Source organism: Populus euphratica, unplaced genomic scaffold (assembly GCF_000495115.2).
Source record: "Populus euphratica unplaced genomic scaffold, PopEup_1.0 scaffold2036.1, whole genome shotgun sequence".
Taxonomy (NCBI): domain Eukaryota; kingdom Viridiplantae; phylum Streptophyta; class Magnoliopsida; order Malpighiales; family Salicaceae; genus Populus; species Populus euphratica.
The window spans coordinates 10,671-28,251 of NW_011501888.1; the positions used below are offsets into that span (position 1 = coordinate 10,671).

Sequence of the window (17,581 nt, forward strand, 5' to 3'; positions counted from 1 at the left end):
TCAGCAGGAGACGGTTCAAATAAAGCAAACAATTTAATCCAGGAATTTTGGGCTCCTTTTCTACTCCTGCACCTTGGTGGCCCAGACACAATCACTGCATACTCAATTGAAGATAACGAGTTGTGGTTAAGGCACTTCCTTGGTCTTGCAGTCCAAGTCGGAGTGGCTCTGCAGGTTTTCTCAAGGTCTTGCGGCAGCGGTATCCTCGCATTCATAGCGATCCCGATGCTCATTGTTGGCATTATAAAGTACGCAGAGAGGACCTGGGTGCTCAGGTCTTCATGCTCCAAGAGCTTGAAAAACACCATTCTCTCAAAATTTCGACACCCATTAAGGGCACCAGAAACTCTTCAACGAGCTCTCGGAGGAAATTATCTTCGTCGAGCTTATACCTTCTTCGATATATCCATGTTTATGATGCAGGATCTTGTCCCTGGTATTCCTGCACTAATGAACAGCCAGTTGCTGATTTCCTCAAATTCAGCAGACGATGCCTTCAAGGTAATAGAAGTTGAGCTTGGATTAATATATGACATTCTTTATACTAAAGCGCCCCTGATTTACTCCCTTGTCGGAATCATTCTTCGCTCTATCAGCTTTTTACTCTTTATTACTGCTTTTATTACCTTCCAAGTCATGATTGACAAGCATGCCTACTCAACAATCGACATTGCAATTACGTATGTATTGTTTGCGGGCTCCGCTTTTCACGAGATTTATGCCTTTTCATGCCTTGTTTTCTCTGACTGGACAATGATTTGGTTGATTGATGGAGGAGGGAACGCCCTAACTAGAGCTATTTATTCTCTGATAAGGAAGTTAACTAGAAGCAAGAGGTGGTCGAGATCCATAGCACAGCATAACCTGATAAGCTTTTGCATTGAAAACAAGCCACTTAAATATTGTTTGGAATTGCTCGGAATCCTTGAAATGACGAGGCAGGTGTATGTGAATCGCGAAGATATGAATGTTGATGAGAATTCTATTTTCGAACACCTTCAAAAGAAATGCGAGAAGATCAAGGAGAATTTTAATTTCATTGATACAAATTTCAGAAGGAAAATAATTGATGAGAGAGGAGATGGTGTGCTAGAAAGAGAGGGACAATTACATGACTTCAAGTGGTGTACAACTGAAGTAGAATTCAGCCGGAGCCTTCTTGTCTGGCACCTCGCAACAGATATTTGCTATTTTGCTGATAACGATGCAAATAATAATGTCCCTTCAGACTGCGAAACAAGCAAATGCTTGTCTGAATACATGATGTATCTTCTGGTGGCGAGACCAAATATGCTCCCTAAAGGAATCGGTGATATAGAGAAGGGATATCTAGATACTTGCCAGGACCTGGCGCTTTTAGGAAAAGTCATTGAAACAGGCAAGAAGGCACTAAGTAAGAACGATGTTGTCGATACAATACTGCTGCTGAGAGTGACTTTCTGAGCGACTGGAGAACAACCAAGTCAGTGCTAGATGGCGGGTATTGGCTCGCCAGGCAATTGCGGTCATTGGGACTCGAGAAGCGATGGAAGATGATAAATGAAGTTTGGATAGAAATGCTTTGTTATGCTGCAGCTCATTGCCCATGGAAAGAACATACCCAGCAACTGAGGAGAGGTGGAGAGCTGCTCACTCATGTCAGCTTTCTTATGCTACATCTTGGTTTGAGTGAACAGTATGAATACTTCAGATTTGAAGACGTCCAGGTCTTAGTTGTTGGAATTTGACGGTGGTAAGCATTCCTAAAATTAATAAACACCAAACATGGTTCACGAGCTAGAAGATCAATGTTTTTTTATATGGTTTTTGTTTTCTAATTTTTTTTTATATTTAAATTAATACTTTTTTTTTTAGAAAACTTCTTTTAAATGATAGTTATTTTTTGTTATATATTTAAATATTAAAGATTGTTTTTTTATTGATCTATGATTTATTTTTATCTTTTGCATAGATGAATTTTATTTTTAAAAATAAAAAAATTATATTTTTGGATAATACTTCTAATATGTGCAGCCTTGTATAATATTTTTTGTCTTTTTATTTTGTTCAATTAATTTAATTTATGTCTCTATATTTTTATTTTTGTTTGATTTAATAAAGAAATTATTTGAAGAAATAATTTTAGCAAATACTACTAGGTAAATATCTTGACTTATAAAATAAAATATCTTCATTCATGTCTGTTTTTTAATTTTTTAATTTTTTAATTTTAATTTTAATTTTAATTTTTAGTTATTATTTATGGTTTTTTTATCTATTAACACACATAATTCTCGATTTATTTGATTACATGTATATATAAATTTTTTGATATTTACTTTAAAAAATTTTAATTACAAAAATATGTTAAAAAACCTATATGTAGATTTTTTTGATTTAAAATAGATTTACTAAAACATAATTGTATATTTTCTTTACATTTTCGGTAACCTCTACTCTTTGTATGTGACAAATCAAATTTCTAACTCTAAATTACATCAAATCAGTCCCCTTATGAGATTCCGTTCTGGAGAAGAGAAGGAAATAGAAAAATTCTAATAGTTTGTTGAATGCCATGTGTTAATGTTTAATTGGACGAAGAATCTCAATTTTTCTTTATAGGGGATAGGCATTGCACCAAAGTTTTCATTTGATATTGTAGTTATTTGTCGCGTTTTATAAAATTTTTAATTTTTTTTATGTTTTTAAATTATTTTAATATATTAATATCAAAAATAATTTTTTTAAAATAAAAGGTATTATTTTTATATAAATAAAAAACATTTTAAAAAGTAATTATTGGTATTATTTTTATATAAATAAAAAACATTTTAAAAAGTAATTATTAATGCAACTTCAAATGATTCCTAAATTATTAGTGTTGAGAAAACATTTGCTTTTTTTAACCGATAACTACATGAATTTCTAACGTCAAATTCAATGATGTTTCCTCGCAATTTTCAACAAGAAAGGAGGAGCAACGGCAATGCTCGTTGGCTATATTAAGGTATGAGCTAGGAAAGGCAGGCATGTCAGTGTCGAGTGCTGATGAGGTATGATGCTAATTTCCTTTCTACTTGTTCTTTTCCTCATGTAGATTGTATTATGGAAAAGTGCAAAATCAATTATTTGTTTGATCGTCGTCTGTTATATATATATAGCCCTCTAACAACTTTTTATTATTATAAACAATTTTTATGTCATATATATTCGTGTTGTGTTGTTTTATTTACAAGAAATACCTTAAGCTCCTCTCTTGTTCTTGCTAATTTACATTCTCTGTGAGCTAAGGATTAGATTTATAAATGCACCAATGTTTTATATCTAGATGCATTTTATTTTATTTTTTGTCTAGTTTTTTTGCAGGATTTTTACACTACACATCCTTCTATTTAAACAAGATTAAACTTGTGATTTGCTAGCGAAATTAGTTCAATCAACTAGTATCAGGAAATTAGTCAAATTGCATCTCTGTGTTGAAGTGGAAAATGAATTGAAGCTCGTGAGACTCCTTTTTTGTATTCTTAAATAAGAATATAGTTCTGCAGACGTTAATCAAATATCAACTAATTACTCAAAGTTTCAACATTGCTATATATTTTGAAGGAGGTGAAAGAACTTAAGAAGGCCTTGTCAGATAAAGACCGGGAGCTTGAGCTAGTGAGGTCTCTCTTAGCTGCATCAAATCAACAGAAGCAAAATACTGGTGCAATCCCAGAAGGTTCATCAGCAAAAAAGTGATGATCAAAGGACCAGACAATCTTCATCAAATAATGGGCATGCCAGTTTAAGCCTTCAGTAATAGGAGGTAGCTCTTGTTGTGCGTTATTTATGTGAAGTAATTGAAATTAATAAGGGTATGCAAATCGCTAAATGCCTTACTGGAGAAAAATATGAGAAAAAAGTGAGAAACATTTATGTTCATTATTTACTGATTCACTATAACGTGATAATTGATGCTGAGAACTGGCAATTCTTTTTTCATTTTGCTCCAATCTCTTGAGAAGGAAAATATGGAGATCCCACTTACATCTTGTTGATCGGGTATTTGGGATAAATACTTAGTTTTTTTGAATCAAAATCTGAAGAAATTGTGCTTGGGAATGATGCCACTTGGAGTGAGATTGCATTCTTTTCTGGCTTCTAACTGGGAGATAAGCTAAATAAATCAATAATTATTTATATGAATAAATGAATAAAAAGTTATTAAAAAAAATTAAAGATAGATCTAAATCAATATATTTGATTTTATAACAAGAAATATTTATTCCATTGTGTTTATTAAATTTATTTATTAAAAAAATAAAACAATAAAAATATAATAATCTTATCTACTCTAGAGGTTGATAACGAAGCAATGGTTAAGGCTGCGTATGAATTGTCATGGCTGAAATGTTTGATGAAGGAGTTGGGCTATTTATCTCGTGATACTATGAGGTTATATATTGACAATCAATCAATAATTAATTAAGATACAATATGATAATGTGAGAATCGATCCTAATTTCATTTATGAAAAGTTAGAAAATAAAGTTATTGAAGTTTTATATGTCAAAATAATAAAGCAATTGGTAAATATCCTAACAAAACTAGTTTCTATTAGAATTTTTTAAATCTCATTTAACAAGTTAGACATTAAAAACACCTACATATCGAGTTAAATCTAGTTAATACTAGATCCAATTCAAGCATGGAATAATCTAAGCTTCATAAGTAGGCTTACTCTATATATATATATATATATATATATATATTCACATCAAAGCTCAGGATTTCTTTTCAATTTTTTATGAAACACCTCTCTTGCACAATCGTCCCATGATGAAGATCATGCTAACTTTGTGTTTTAAACCTCAATCTTGTTTAAGGAAACAAAGATCAGTGGAATTATTGCTGACACTTCATTAAAAGCTAGAATGCAATAAGTAGGCTTAATCCATAAAAAAAAAAAATCATAACAAAGCTAAGGATTTCTTTTAATTTTTTTATGGAACACCTCTCTTGCACAATCGTTGCATGATCAAGATCATGCTAACTTTCTGTTTTAAACCTCAATCTTGTTTAAGAAAACAGTGATCAGTGGGATTATTGCTGACACTTCATTAAAAGTTAGATTGCAATAACCAGAATGAGAAAGAGTTTACTACTTTTATTTTCTATTCATTTAATCAATACATTTGGAATAAAAATTTTTATTTAGTTAGAATCCTGTTAATATTATAAAGAAGAAAGGCTGCAAATTGCTGATGTGCAGTTTACATATACCCTAATTTGAAAGATAAACTTAAAAACTCCTTGCTTTGGGAATTAAGTTTTTAAACTATCCTGCTTTGAAAAAAAAAAACTTATTTATACTTTGGTCCTTGCTAAATGCTGATAGCAAGTATAGATAGTAAAATCTCTAGGGACAGATTGAATAAATCCATTCTTATAAGATCCGGTCCAACAAATCAACCCAATAAGATTCAAAATCTAGCTTGTGTTGGGCTAGTAAAAAATCTGATTTTTTTTTATGAGAACAATATGGTTTTAAATCTTTTTAAAAAATTTAAATTAATATGAGGGTCACCTGAGTCGGTCTCCCTGACTATGGACCCAGGCCTTGGACTTGAACCAGATCCACCTCGGATCGATGATTGTAGCTACGAATAAGAAGATTCTTCTGGATCTACTAACAAGCTTTCATTCGAGAAGGGCTGAAGGAGACATAGATCATAACATAAGATACATACAGCTAACAGGGAGCGAGAGAAGATAACCCAAAAGCTGGAAACACAGGAACTAGGAATCATTAAGAGGCACGAGATATTGAGAAAGCTAACATGATAAAAGCGGTGCTGGTGATTAACACCCAAGGCAAACCTCGCCTTACCAAATTCTACGAGTTTTTGGTAACAATTTCTCTCTTTAACAAACTTTCTTTCATAAAGATTCACGAACAAATTATTAAAATTTTGTTTCGTTGATGATGTCAGACTGTAGAGAAGCAGCAAGAGCTTATACGCGGTGTATTTGGAGGTTGAGATTGATCTGATCACTTTTTTTATTGCTCTTCTGTTGATGATTGTGTCATTTTCTGATTCTGGATTTTGATTTTTATGTGCCGTAGTGTTGTGTAGTAGATCTGAGAAAGTTAGCAACTTCATGGAGGCTGATTCAATCTTCGGCCCGGTAAATTTGCTTATTTTGTTTCATTTCTGAATTTTGATTTGATTTGATTGCGGTTGGTTGTCTTTGCATTTGGGGATTTCTATGATTTTTCTGTTCTATGTGGGCAGGATAGTCGTCTTGTGTACAAACATTATGCAACATTGTACTTTGTCTTTGTGTTTGATAGTTCTGAGAACGAGCTTGCGATGCTTGATCTCATACAAGGTACTACTACTTTTACTAATCATGATTGAATGATATGAAAAAAATGGATTATTGCAAAATGGTTTATTGCTAGCTGTTATCAAGTGGAAGGTAGATGGTAGAGAGGCTGATGGATTTTGAGAATTTTGGAGTAATGAATGAACCAATGATTTAGCTGCGAGAAAGATGCAAGGAGGCGGGCTGAATGGCATTGGAATTGTATAGAATTGAACTCTGGTATTGATAATTGTTTGATAGAGGCAAAACCACTTGAGGAAAACTGGATGTTTCAATGTATCAAAACCCATCAACTGCTTTAACTGCATTTTTGGTTCATTTGGTTGGCGGCAAAATGGTTTATGGTCTGAAGATTTATTGTCATCTGAAGTGGATTTGTTCTTATATAATCACAAAGAGGATGTTCATTTAGCACTTGAAACGGTACAGTTGACAACTTTTAGGACCCTTTTTAGATTGTTGATAGCTCCTGGTATCCTTTTAACCTGCATTATGAAGGACAAAAGATTAAGCTTATAGGTCGTGTTCTTGCCACAAATATAAGTGCTTCCTTTATTTTATTGCTAACATTCCTTTTGTGTTTTTCGCTTATGTAAACCCTCCCGCCTTTCAGTTTTTGTAGAAACGTTGGACAAGTGCTTCAGGAATGTATGCGAGCTTGACATTGTGTTCAATTACAGCAAGGTATGTGGATTCCCCATTTCTTCTTAGCTTTTTTGTTGCGCTGATAGTGCTTTGGGATTTAGGTTTTCAACTTCCAAATAGGATGAAGAAAATGTACTCAACCGACATTATTGTATATTTATTTAACGACCCACTGGATAGGAGGGCGTACATTTTAGAGATTTTATTGCCAATTGCTTGTGGAAATCACCATCATCGAATCAATTGACTATTTTTTTAGGAGTTCTCACTTGATCATATAACCTGAAGTTCTTAATGTTCGACTTGCCAGTGGTATCGTGCAAATATTTTCTATTGAAACTAAGCTTTCGTCTTTCTTTTGCAGCTCCATGCTATTATAGATGAGATAATTTCTGGAGGTCAAGTGTTGGAAACAAGTTCTACAGAAGTTATGAGAGCTGTTGAAGAAATATCGAAGTCTTCCCTCCCTTCCTTATGTGTGTACTGTTATTGTCCATGGCTACGATGAGTTAATGGATTATATCTAAATTGATGCAGGTCAGAAGCAGCCTCAAATTCCATCTCATTAGTCCCCAAAACAGTTTCTGGTTGGCGGGGCCGGTAATACATTATCTAGAACGATGTTGGAATAACCGATGGACTCTTCAAAATGTTACGGCAGTCAAACAGTTTTGATGCAAGCTCATGCAGTAAACGGAGTTTGATGCACTAGCAATTCTTTCAATGCTAAACTGAGATTTAGATTCTATAATCTAGATTTGTCGCTAACTATCTCGGTAACAATTGGATGCTCAAGGCTAGCCATCGGAAAATCCTTGTATTGCTGCTGTTTGTTCTATGATATTTCCCGTTTGTGATTTCCGAACATTCTTGCATTGAAATAGGCCTTAGAACAGGCGAGGGAACCCCTACTTTTTAAAATGTTGTTTCAGGAAGGGCCACATTTCTTAATTGCTAAGCTGCTTATGAGTTTGTTGTCTAGGCTTTGAAACAATTCCTAGGATAAAGTTATTTTAAGTGTATTTTAAGGAAATAAGAGAACAGATCAATCATCAAAAACCATAAGCTCATACTGTATAGACAAACAACGATTAGGACATGTTTGGAAATAGCAGGATAATAATTTAAAAGTGTTTTTTATTTAAAAATATATTAAAATAAAATTATTTTATTTTTAAAAATTATTTTTAACATCTACATATCTAAATGAATTAATAATATATATAAAAAATTATTTTAACCAAGAAAAAAAAGTTTAAATTTTTTGAAAACGATGCAAAACACACCCTTAACAATAGAATCGGTTCAAGGTTTTTCAACATCTTGAAGAACGACATGTGCAGCATTGCGTCCAGGTGCACCCATCACACCACCCCCTGGATGGGTTCCGCTTCCACACAAATACAGCCCCTGGAGAGGAGTCCTATAGCTCGACCTGTATGGTCAAGAAAAAATAACTTGTTTAGAATACCATGCATGATTTTTATTTTTTATTTTTTATTTTTAGCAACAGCATCCTATTTGTTACTCTTTAAAAATCTACTTGTTAGAGTTACCATCCTTTCACTGGTCGCATGAGGAAAAGGGAATCCAATCCCATAGCACCGTGGAATATATTCCCTCCTGTAAGAAACCATTCAAGTATCAGGAAATTTAGTAGCTTGTTAAGAACCTGGAGAATCTGGAGTTCAGTTAAATTTGAGACTGATCGCTTAAAAACAAATCATCTTTTGAAGATTGTGTACTACGAGGACCTAATTCTAATTATCTAATGGCGGTAACTTCGTGGCCGTATTCCTTGTCTCATTCATTGTTACGAAATGACCTGTCTAAGATCCAAAAGCAGATAATTGGTGCCGAAACGGTACCTGTAAGACCAATTTCCCTTTCAAGATCTGGTGGAGTCAACATGTCATAGCCAATGATTGATGAGCTGAACCCAGGGGCATATTCCTCGATCAAGCTAAAACATTTTTGTGCAAATGATTCCTATAAAGCAGATCATTTTTTTTTTCAGAGTACAAAAGATTAGACAGCAAAATGAAAATGTAGTACATTCAACTCCATGAAAGTTTGCACCTTTTACTCGATGGAAGTGAGAATCACATGTAGCATCAGAAATTAGAAGCATTATCACGTATAAAACTTAAAGACTGTAATAACTACTAGCTGACATTGTAAAAGAAGAAAAACGAGATCTTCTGGTCAAACACTAAGAGACTCAGCCTAGATAGCAGGCACAGGGGGACCAATTATAAGGTCGCAGTAATGTTTAAGTTCCCAACCTTGGAATTAGAGGCTAAAATTTCAACAATTTAACTTACTCTATAAGCAGAATCTCCCCAGCTTCCATCTGATGGCTTATAGGGTGTGTACTGGACAAACAAGTTGATCACATGCTTACCTGCAAAGATAGGGTAACATTCCAATGGTGTTGTCCAATACAGGAAATTACAACAGATTAAGTTGCATCAAAAACAAAGTTTCATGTACCAGGAGGAGAAATTGTTTTGTCCAATACAGAAGGAATTGTCATTTCGATAACTGGCCTTCTTGATGGTACCCCATTGACAGCATCTTGACAAGCCAAATCAATCTCCTCCATACTTTTAAAGAAAGACAGAACAAAAGTGTGCAATGGATTGTCAATTCTCCATTAAGGTAGTCAAATCAAATCTAATAATAAAAGGTGGTGATAGTTTGTTTGCGGGATCATCCAGTAATGTTTTACAGTTTTCAGTAGTTGTCCACTGGGCTGGATGTTTTTTCCAGCCACCATTGTAACGACCAGTAATTCTACAAGATATCCAACTCTATTGCTAAGAACTTTTTGCATGATTACATCTATTTCTTTCCAGCTTGATGTCACTAGTAAGAAAATCAGCAGAAATGAGTTACCTGTTCAGTATACACACCCCTACTTCCTGTTTCAATTCTAACAAATAACAAACTGAAACACATTATACAAACAGCAGCAAAAGAAAAGCTGGCTAAATCAATCAATTACATCACCATGCAAGTTCTAGTGTCTCCCTAAATTGAGATCAGCTAGCAGAAAACTAGAAGAAAATTTTGGCCCATGATTGGGTTATGATCCTTCTACTCTATTTGGGTCTCAATGCCCACTTTAAAACTTAAAAATCAAGAGTCTTATAGATTAGGTCAAGAATCAACAGAACAGTACTGCAGATCTAAAAGGATACCTCTCTGAACCAATATGAATAGTGCCCACGTGCTGAGGACCAGCATCAGGATGATTCAACTTGCAGCATTGAAATTGGGGGAGTTTATCAACAGCTAGATTAATCTTTGTAGTTGCCTGTATTTGTTTGCGGAACCATGAAGATTGGGTCTAAATAGAATCAAGCTACGCATGTATGACAGAAATTTCAAGTAAAAAAATCAAGCTTACAGAGCTATAGTCAGAGTACTTCAGGGCACGGGTAAAATCATCAGGAAGGGTATTGTTAGGGACTAATTCCTGTGCCATAAATGCATAATACATCACCAAAATCAAAGTTTGTTTAGGACATAAGTTAATTTAAAAACAAAAGCTCGGTATACATGATATTTCCAGTATCGCTTTTACAAACTCAATAGGCTGTCCATCTCAGAAAAATAAATGATGGAAGAACAGAATTCAAATTTTACCAAGAAAGTTTTATAAGGAGTGGCATTTGACAGAACAATTGGAGAGAGAACTTCTGTACCATCAGCACTATAGACTGCATTATGCAGTCTACAGTAAAAGGCATAAAAAAGAAAAAAAAAGAAAAAGAAATAAACTAACTGGGTTAAAAGAAAAAAAAACTATAGAAAGAAAAAAAACTAATAAAAAAAAGAAAAAAAATCTAAATTAACTAGGTTAACTTATCAAACCTGAGATCCGTGTCATGAAAGACTAATAATTAAATAGAAAATAATTTAATATCAACAAACTAAATTAAAAAAAAAATCATCAACCTTTTCACCGTAGACTACATTATGCGGTCCACAACGAAGGACATAAAAAAAAAAACTAAAACCAAAGGCATAAGTTTTTTTTACCATAAACTGCATACAATATTAAAAAAAAAATTAGAAGAAAAAACTAATGAAAAAAAATAAATCTAAATCAACTAAGTTAACCCTCCAAATCAGGTTAACCCATTAAGCCTGAGATCCGTGTCATAAAAGTGTGAAATTAATATTAATGAACTAAATTAAAAAAAATAAAGATTACTTAAAAATGGAAAGACAAAGAGAAAAAGGGTCACACGAAGAAAAAAACTAATGAAGAAAAAGAAAAAAATCTGAATTAATTGGGTTAACCCGTTAAACCAGGTTAACTTATTAAATTTGGGATTCATGTCATTAAAGTCTTATAATTAAATAGAAAAAAATTAATATTAAGAAATTAAATTAAAAAAATTAATAAAAAAAAAGAAAAAGAAAACTAAAAACATTAACTTTTTCACTATGAACTGCACTGTGCAGTTCACAATAAAAAGCTTAAAAAGAAAAAAAAAAGACATACACCACGGGTTAATATTTTTTTCTTGTATAAAAAATATAAAAAATACTAAGATCTAAGAGTGTTAAGTCTTTCTGCAAAATATACTTAAAGGCCTTGGGTCTAACAGCAACAATTGATCCAAGAGTAATATTTATAATATTATTAAATTTACATGATTCAAATTTAAGTGACTCTGGCTACAACACCAGACCCAATAGCTTTGAATGTGGGTCTGACTGTAAAGTTGTGTCATAAAAGTGTAATAATTAAAAAAAAAATTAATGAAAAAAGCCAACATGAAAAAAAACCTAATGAATAAAAAGAAAAAAAATCTGAATTAACTAAATTCACCTGGTTTGATATGTTAACCCGTCAAATATGAGATTCATATCATGAAAGTTTGATAATTAAATAAAAAAAATTAACGGGTTAACCCGTCAAACCCAGGATATATATCATGAAATTTTGATAACTAAATAAATAGAAATTTAACATTAACAAACTAAACTAAATGAAAAAAAATTAATTAAAAAGAATAAAAGAAAAAAAAAACTTTGAGTTAACTCGTCAAACCAGGTTAACCCATTAAACCCAAGATTCGTGTCATGAAAGTATAATAACTAAATATCAAAAATTTAACATTAACAAACTAAATTAAATAAAAAAATTATTAAAAAAAACAAAAAAAAAATGGACGGCTTAACTCATAATTAACTGGGTTAACCCATGAAATCAAGTTAATCCATCAAACCTGAGATATATGTCATGAAAATTTGATAACTAAATAAAAAAAAATTTAACATTAACAAACTAAGATAAACAAAAAAAAATTAATAAAAAAAAAAGCAAAAGAAATCTGGGTTAACTCTTCAAATCAAGTTAATCTGTTAAACTCGAAATTCGTATCATAAAAGTTTGATAATTAAATTAAAAAAATTAACATCAACAAACTAAATTAAATAAAAATAATTATTAAAAAGAAACAAAAAAAACCTGAAAGGCATAAAAAAACAGGGAAAAAAAGCTAAAAAAAAAAAAAAACATCACAGCTTAAAATGAAAAACAAAACAAAACAAGATAAGATAAATAAATAATTTAATGTTTTATTGTTAAGTATACGGTACAATCCACAATAAAACAGGTAACAGTTTTTGGCTTATTAGATTAGTAATCAGTAGTCGGGAATGGCGAGTCTGTTCACTTTTGGAATGATACGTGGTTGGGAGGTTCATCGCTGAAGCATAAACACGGTAGATTGTACAGATTGTCTGCTGGGTAGCTTGTGACAATTTCGAACATGGGCTCATGGTATAATGGATTCTGGACTTGGCAGTTGGGTTGGACGATAGAATTTTAAGGGCTTTTGAGCTTGATCAAGTTTTTTCACTGCAAGGCTTTCTAAACGAGATTCAGTTGTTTCAATGGAAACCAGATGCTAAAATCTGGATCGATATTGAAAGAGATGGGAGATTTTCAGTTAAATCTTGCAATACACTAATTGGTGGGTTGGATTATCATGGAACTTGCTCTTTTACGCCAAACATCTGGGATTCTGCAGCCCCTCTAAAGATTCAGACATTTTTATGGCTAGCTGTGCAAAATAGATTATATACAAAACCCTTTCTTTTTTAGCAGACTGTTAGTTCCAGTTGATCAATCTTGTTATCCTTTTTTTTGCAAAGACTCCAGACCATTTGTTACTTCAGTGCAAGGTTGCTTGAAATTTTTAATCAAAATTCATCTCTTAGTGGGGGTATCTCTTCGTGCGTCCCGAAGGCTTTCGATGAACTATTTTTCAATGGTATATAATGACTAAGGACAAATTTTAAAAGAAAACGCGAAATATTCTCACTTTTGGTGTTACTTAACTAGGAAGCGTGTTTTACTTTAATATTGCACTAATTATTGGTCTATATGAAAAATTAAGACTCAAACTTTAACTACACAGGTAATGACCTAGTCAATGATCTCACCAGTTGTTTTTTTTTACAACTTTTACTTTGTTTTTAGCAATCTCTAGGTTTTGTCTAACCTATGTAAGACTTTGTGCAAGTCTCTCTCCTCATTATGATCCCTATATGCACATTCCATTAATAATTGATCTAGTCCTCAATTAAGTCTCTACTAAACACTCCAATTATCAAATCTTTATGACAAAGTTCTCTGCGCTAACTTTAGTTCGCTGCACTAACTTTTTAACTTTCATAGTGCCCTAACCTTTATTTAGTTGATCAATATCACTAGGTAGGATGACTTGGGTTTTGTCTTCCTAGAGGTATGTCTTTAGTCATGTCCTTCTTCATCATCATCCATGTTTGTACCTTGATCCCATTGCCTAGTTAAGTTTACTACCAAAAACTTCAACCGATCAATTCTCTAGTTATTTGCACTATCTTGAGCTCTCAGAGTATCTTAAACGATCTCCGCTCTTTGATTTGCATTGCGAGATGGGATGATATTTGTCAATATCGATCTCTTTTCATCAAGCATGTCAGTCTGTTATAATATCAATTGACATAATTTATATATATAAAAAATAAAACTAAAGTTTCACAAACCCCAAAATTATACTTAAATTGTTGAGAAAAAAGTTCTATTAAAGAATAAGTTAAATAGTCTAAATCCTCTTCTTTATACAAAAAAAAAAAAAATCCTTATTGAAAGTTATATAGCTAAAAGAAGAAGATGTTCTAACCCTGTACATACTCAATGATGTTGAAGTAAACTCAATCCAGAAAGTCAAGGAAGGCAGCCACCAGCTATCACCGCCCAGCCACCAACCGACCAGCCACCAGCCGCCAGCTGCATGCCGCCAGCCACCGGCCGCCCGCTCCAGAAGGTCAAGGAAGGCAGCCACCAGCTGTCACCGCCCAGCCACCAACCGACCAGCCGCCAGCCACCGGCCGCCAGCCGCTTTCACACCGTCGGCCACAACCGCCTTCACACTTGAAGGTTGAATTTTCTTGTTTTGATTTCGTGTATAAATAGATAGCTAAGCTTATGCAATTATGTGTGGAGAGATTGAGAGAAACACTAGAGAGAAAGAGAGAAAGAGAGAGGGGTTGTTGTAAGCTTTTGTTTATGTTATTGTAAGCTTTGTTCTTGAAATAAAACAGTGTGTTTTATCTTCTCCGAGTGTTTCAAAGCCACCACAAGTGGTTTCTCCCACCAACAATTGGTATCAGAGCCCCGTTCGTCAGAAAACAGAGGTATTTTTGGGAAATATCCGAATTTTCAAAGTTGTCAAAAACAAGTTTTGATCATTCCAAAGTGTAGAGCTCATCAATACGAACTCAACGGTGCAAAAATCAGATCAATCGGAGCACGGGGTGGACCACACTCTCCGTCTGAAATTTCAGCACTGTAGCCCACGCGCCCGAGGAAGAAGACGAGTGAGCCACACGCGCGCCATATTTGAGCCGCGCCGAGCCGAGCCTCAAGCCATATTTCGAAGCCGAGCCGAGCTCCAAGCCATATTCCAAAGCCAAGCCAAGCTCCGAGCCATATTCTAAAGTCAAAGTCAAAAAAGAATATTCCTTGGAATATTCCCGGTTCAACCCAGCAAACCACCCGAATTGGTTTTTGGACCGGTTCACCTCATTTTTGACCCGTTTTCTACAAAGTCAGACCGGTTCCCTACTATTTGGACCATTCCGGATCCATCTACGGTGTCGGTTTTGCCAAATTCAACTCCCAAAAAGGTGATATAGTCATTTAAAGAGCAAAATGACTACAGAAAGTGCACAAACACTCATCCCGAACCTAACCAAAGACAACTATGATAGTTGGTGCATCAGATTGAAGGCATTCCTTGGTTCACAAGAGTGTATAGACATTGTGCAATATGGTTATGATGAACCAGAGTCGAAAGAATCAGAAGATGCTTTACCAGAGGTACAAAAGCAAGTCCTCAAAGCCAATATAAAAAAAGACAACAAAGCAAAGACCATCATTTATCAAGGTCTTGATGAAGCGACATTTGAAATCATTGCTTCCGCAGAAACATCAAAAGAAATATGGGAGGCTCTCCAACAAAAATACAAAGGTGCTGACAGAATAAAGAAGATTCGTCTCCAATCTTTACGAGGTGAATTTGAATTGTTACAAATGAAGTCCTCAGAATCCATTTCTGATTATCACACAAGAATTATGGTGATAGTCAATCAGATGAGAAGAAACGGAGAAGCGCTTTCAGATGCTCGAATTACTGAGAAAATTTTGAGATCCCTAGATCCAAAATTTGATTTTGTTATTGTCGCTATTGAAGAGTCCAAAGAGGTGGACAAGTTAACAGTGGATGAACTTATGAGTTCTTTGCAAGCTCATGAGCAGAAGATTGTAAAAAGAAATGGAGATAAGGCAATTGAGCATGCCTTACAAGCAAAGTTGTCTCTCAAAGACAGATATGAGCAAGGGGAGACTTCAACAAGTGGATACACCACTCGAGGAAGAAGTCAACAAACACGAGGAGGATTTCAACGATTTCAAGGCAGAGGTTCTTGGAATACAGGTTTTAGAGGAAGAGGTGGTAGAAACACCACCAGAGGAGGTCGAGGACAACAAGCATTCACTCCTAGAGGAAGAGGAGGCGGTTACAATAACCGTGATAAGAGGAATATTCAGTGTTATAATTGCAATCAATTTGGCTACTATAGCACTGAATGTCAAAAGAAAGCTTCACTGGAGATACGTGAGCAAGTCAACTATGCAGAGGAGAATGCCAACAACAGAGGAGCAGCTGCATTATTTGTCCAACAAGGACTTGACAAGAATCAAGAGAATATTTGGTATCTTGATTCTGGAGCCAGCAATCATATGTGTGGCCAACGAGATTTATTTGGTGATCTAGATGAGACCATACAAGGTTTTGTCACCTTTGGAGATACCTCAAAAGTTCCATTCAAAGGTAAAGGCAACATTCCAATCAAGTTGAAGAATGGCGATCAAAGCTACATCGCCGATGTCTATTATGTCCCAGACATAAAGCAGAACTTGGTGAGTATAGGTCAACTTCTGGAGAAAGGTTATACACTTTACATGAAGAATTGTCATCTGACAATTACAGACTACAATGGGAGATTAATTGCCTATGTGAAAATGTCCAAGAATAGGATGTTTCCTTTAAACATCCAATATGATGCAGCAAAGTGTTTGAGTGCCATCACCAACAGTGAAGAATGGCTTTGGCACCTGAGGCTTGGACATCTGAATTTCACAAGTCTGAAGATGCTAGCAAGCAAGAAGATGGTCAAAGGTATGCCCCACATTGATCATTCAGAAGAAGTCTGTGAGAGTTGTGTCCTCAGCAAACATCACAGATCCAGTTTTGCCAAAGAAGTCAACTGGAAAGCAAACAAGCCACTAGAGTTAATACACACAGATGTGTGTGGTCCTATAAAGCCTATGTCGACTGGACAAAATAGGTACTTCCTCACTTTCATTGATGATTTTAGCAGAAAGACTTGGGTATATTTTCTGAAGAGGAAGTCAGAAGTGTTCAATTGTTTTAAAGATTTTAAAGCAATTGTTGAGAAGCAAAGTGGCTATAAGATCAGAACCGTGAGATCTGATCAAGGTGGAGAATATACAGCAAATGACTTTGAAGCCTTTTGTACACAACAAGGCATCAGACATCAAACAACACCAGCTTATACACCACAACTGAATGGTGTAGCTGAGAGGAAGAATCGAACAATTCTTGATATGGCAAGAAGTCTACTCGAAGCAAAGAAGCTGCCCAAGCAATACTGGGCTGAAGCTGTATCATGTGCAGTATATTTGCTGAATCGCTGCCCAACCAGAAGTTTGCAAGCTGTCACTCCACAAGAAGCATGGAGTGGTCACAAACCAAGTGTTACTCATCTTCGAGTCTTTGGTTGTATGGCATATGCAAAGATCTCAGATGCAAGAAGGACCAAACTTGATGATAAAAGCGAGAAATGTATCTTTGTCGGATATGGTGAGAGAAGAATGGGATACAAGCTGTATAATCCCATCACCAAAAAGGTAATTATGAGCAGAGATGTTATCTTTGAAGAAGATAAAACTTGGCAATGGAATGATGACCAAGAAGCAGTCAAATGGATCAGC

At 34.4% G+C, this 17,581-nt stretch overlaps 3 protein-coding genes across 3 annotated transcripts in view; 2 read left to right on the top strand and 1 right to left on the bottom strand.

Moving 5' to 3' along the window:
- Positions 1-1,443, top strand: part of LOC105118581 (uncharacterized) — a 1,737-nt gene extending 294 nt beyond the window's left edge. Inside the window, exon 2 of the mRNA XM_011016551.1 lies at positions 86-1,443. Coding sequence (XP_011014853.1) covers positions 86-1,443 — 1,358 coding nt within the window. The remainder of the gene's footprint in view (positions 1-85) is intronic.
- A 4,198-nt stretch (positions 1,444-5,641) lies between these two features.
- On the top strand, positions 5,642-7,927 carry LOC105118580 (AP-3 complex subunit sigma). The gene is made up of 7 exons (XM_011016550.1): positions 5,642-5,870; positions 5,955-5,997; positions 6,089-6,150; positions 6,258-6,354; positions 6,965-7,035; positions 7,361-7,452; positions 7,534-7,927. The coding sequence occupies exons 1-7, from the start codon at positions 5,802-5,804 to the stop codon at positions 7,598-7,600; spliced, it is 501 nt and encodes a 166-aa protein (XP_011014852.1). The 5' UTR covers positions 5,642-5,801; the 3' UTR covers positions 7,601-7,927.
- Positions 7,928-8,239: 312 nt separating this feature from the next.
- On the bottom strand, positions 8,240-15,143 carry LOC105118582 (pyridine nucleotide-disulfide oxidoreductase domain-containing protein 2-like). The gene is made up of 10 exons (XM_011016552.1): positions 15,088-15,143; positions 14,781-14,999; positions 10,648-10,735; positions 10,409-10,477; positions 10,200-10,315; positions 9,490-9,602; positions 9,321-9,400; positions 8,865-8,985; positions 8,553-8,619; positions 8,240-8,431 (listed from the first exon to the last, which is right to left on the bottom strand). The coding sequence occupies exons 1-10, from the start codon at positions 15,141-15,143 to the stop codon at positions 8,302-8,304; spliced, it is 1,059 nt and encodes a 352-aa protein (XP_011014854.1). The 3' UTR covers positions 8,240-8,301.
- Positions 15,144-17,581: the final 2,438 nt, after the last annotated feature.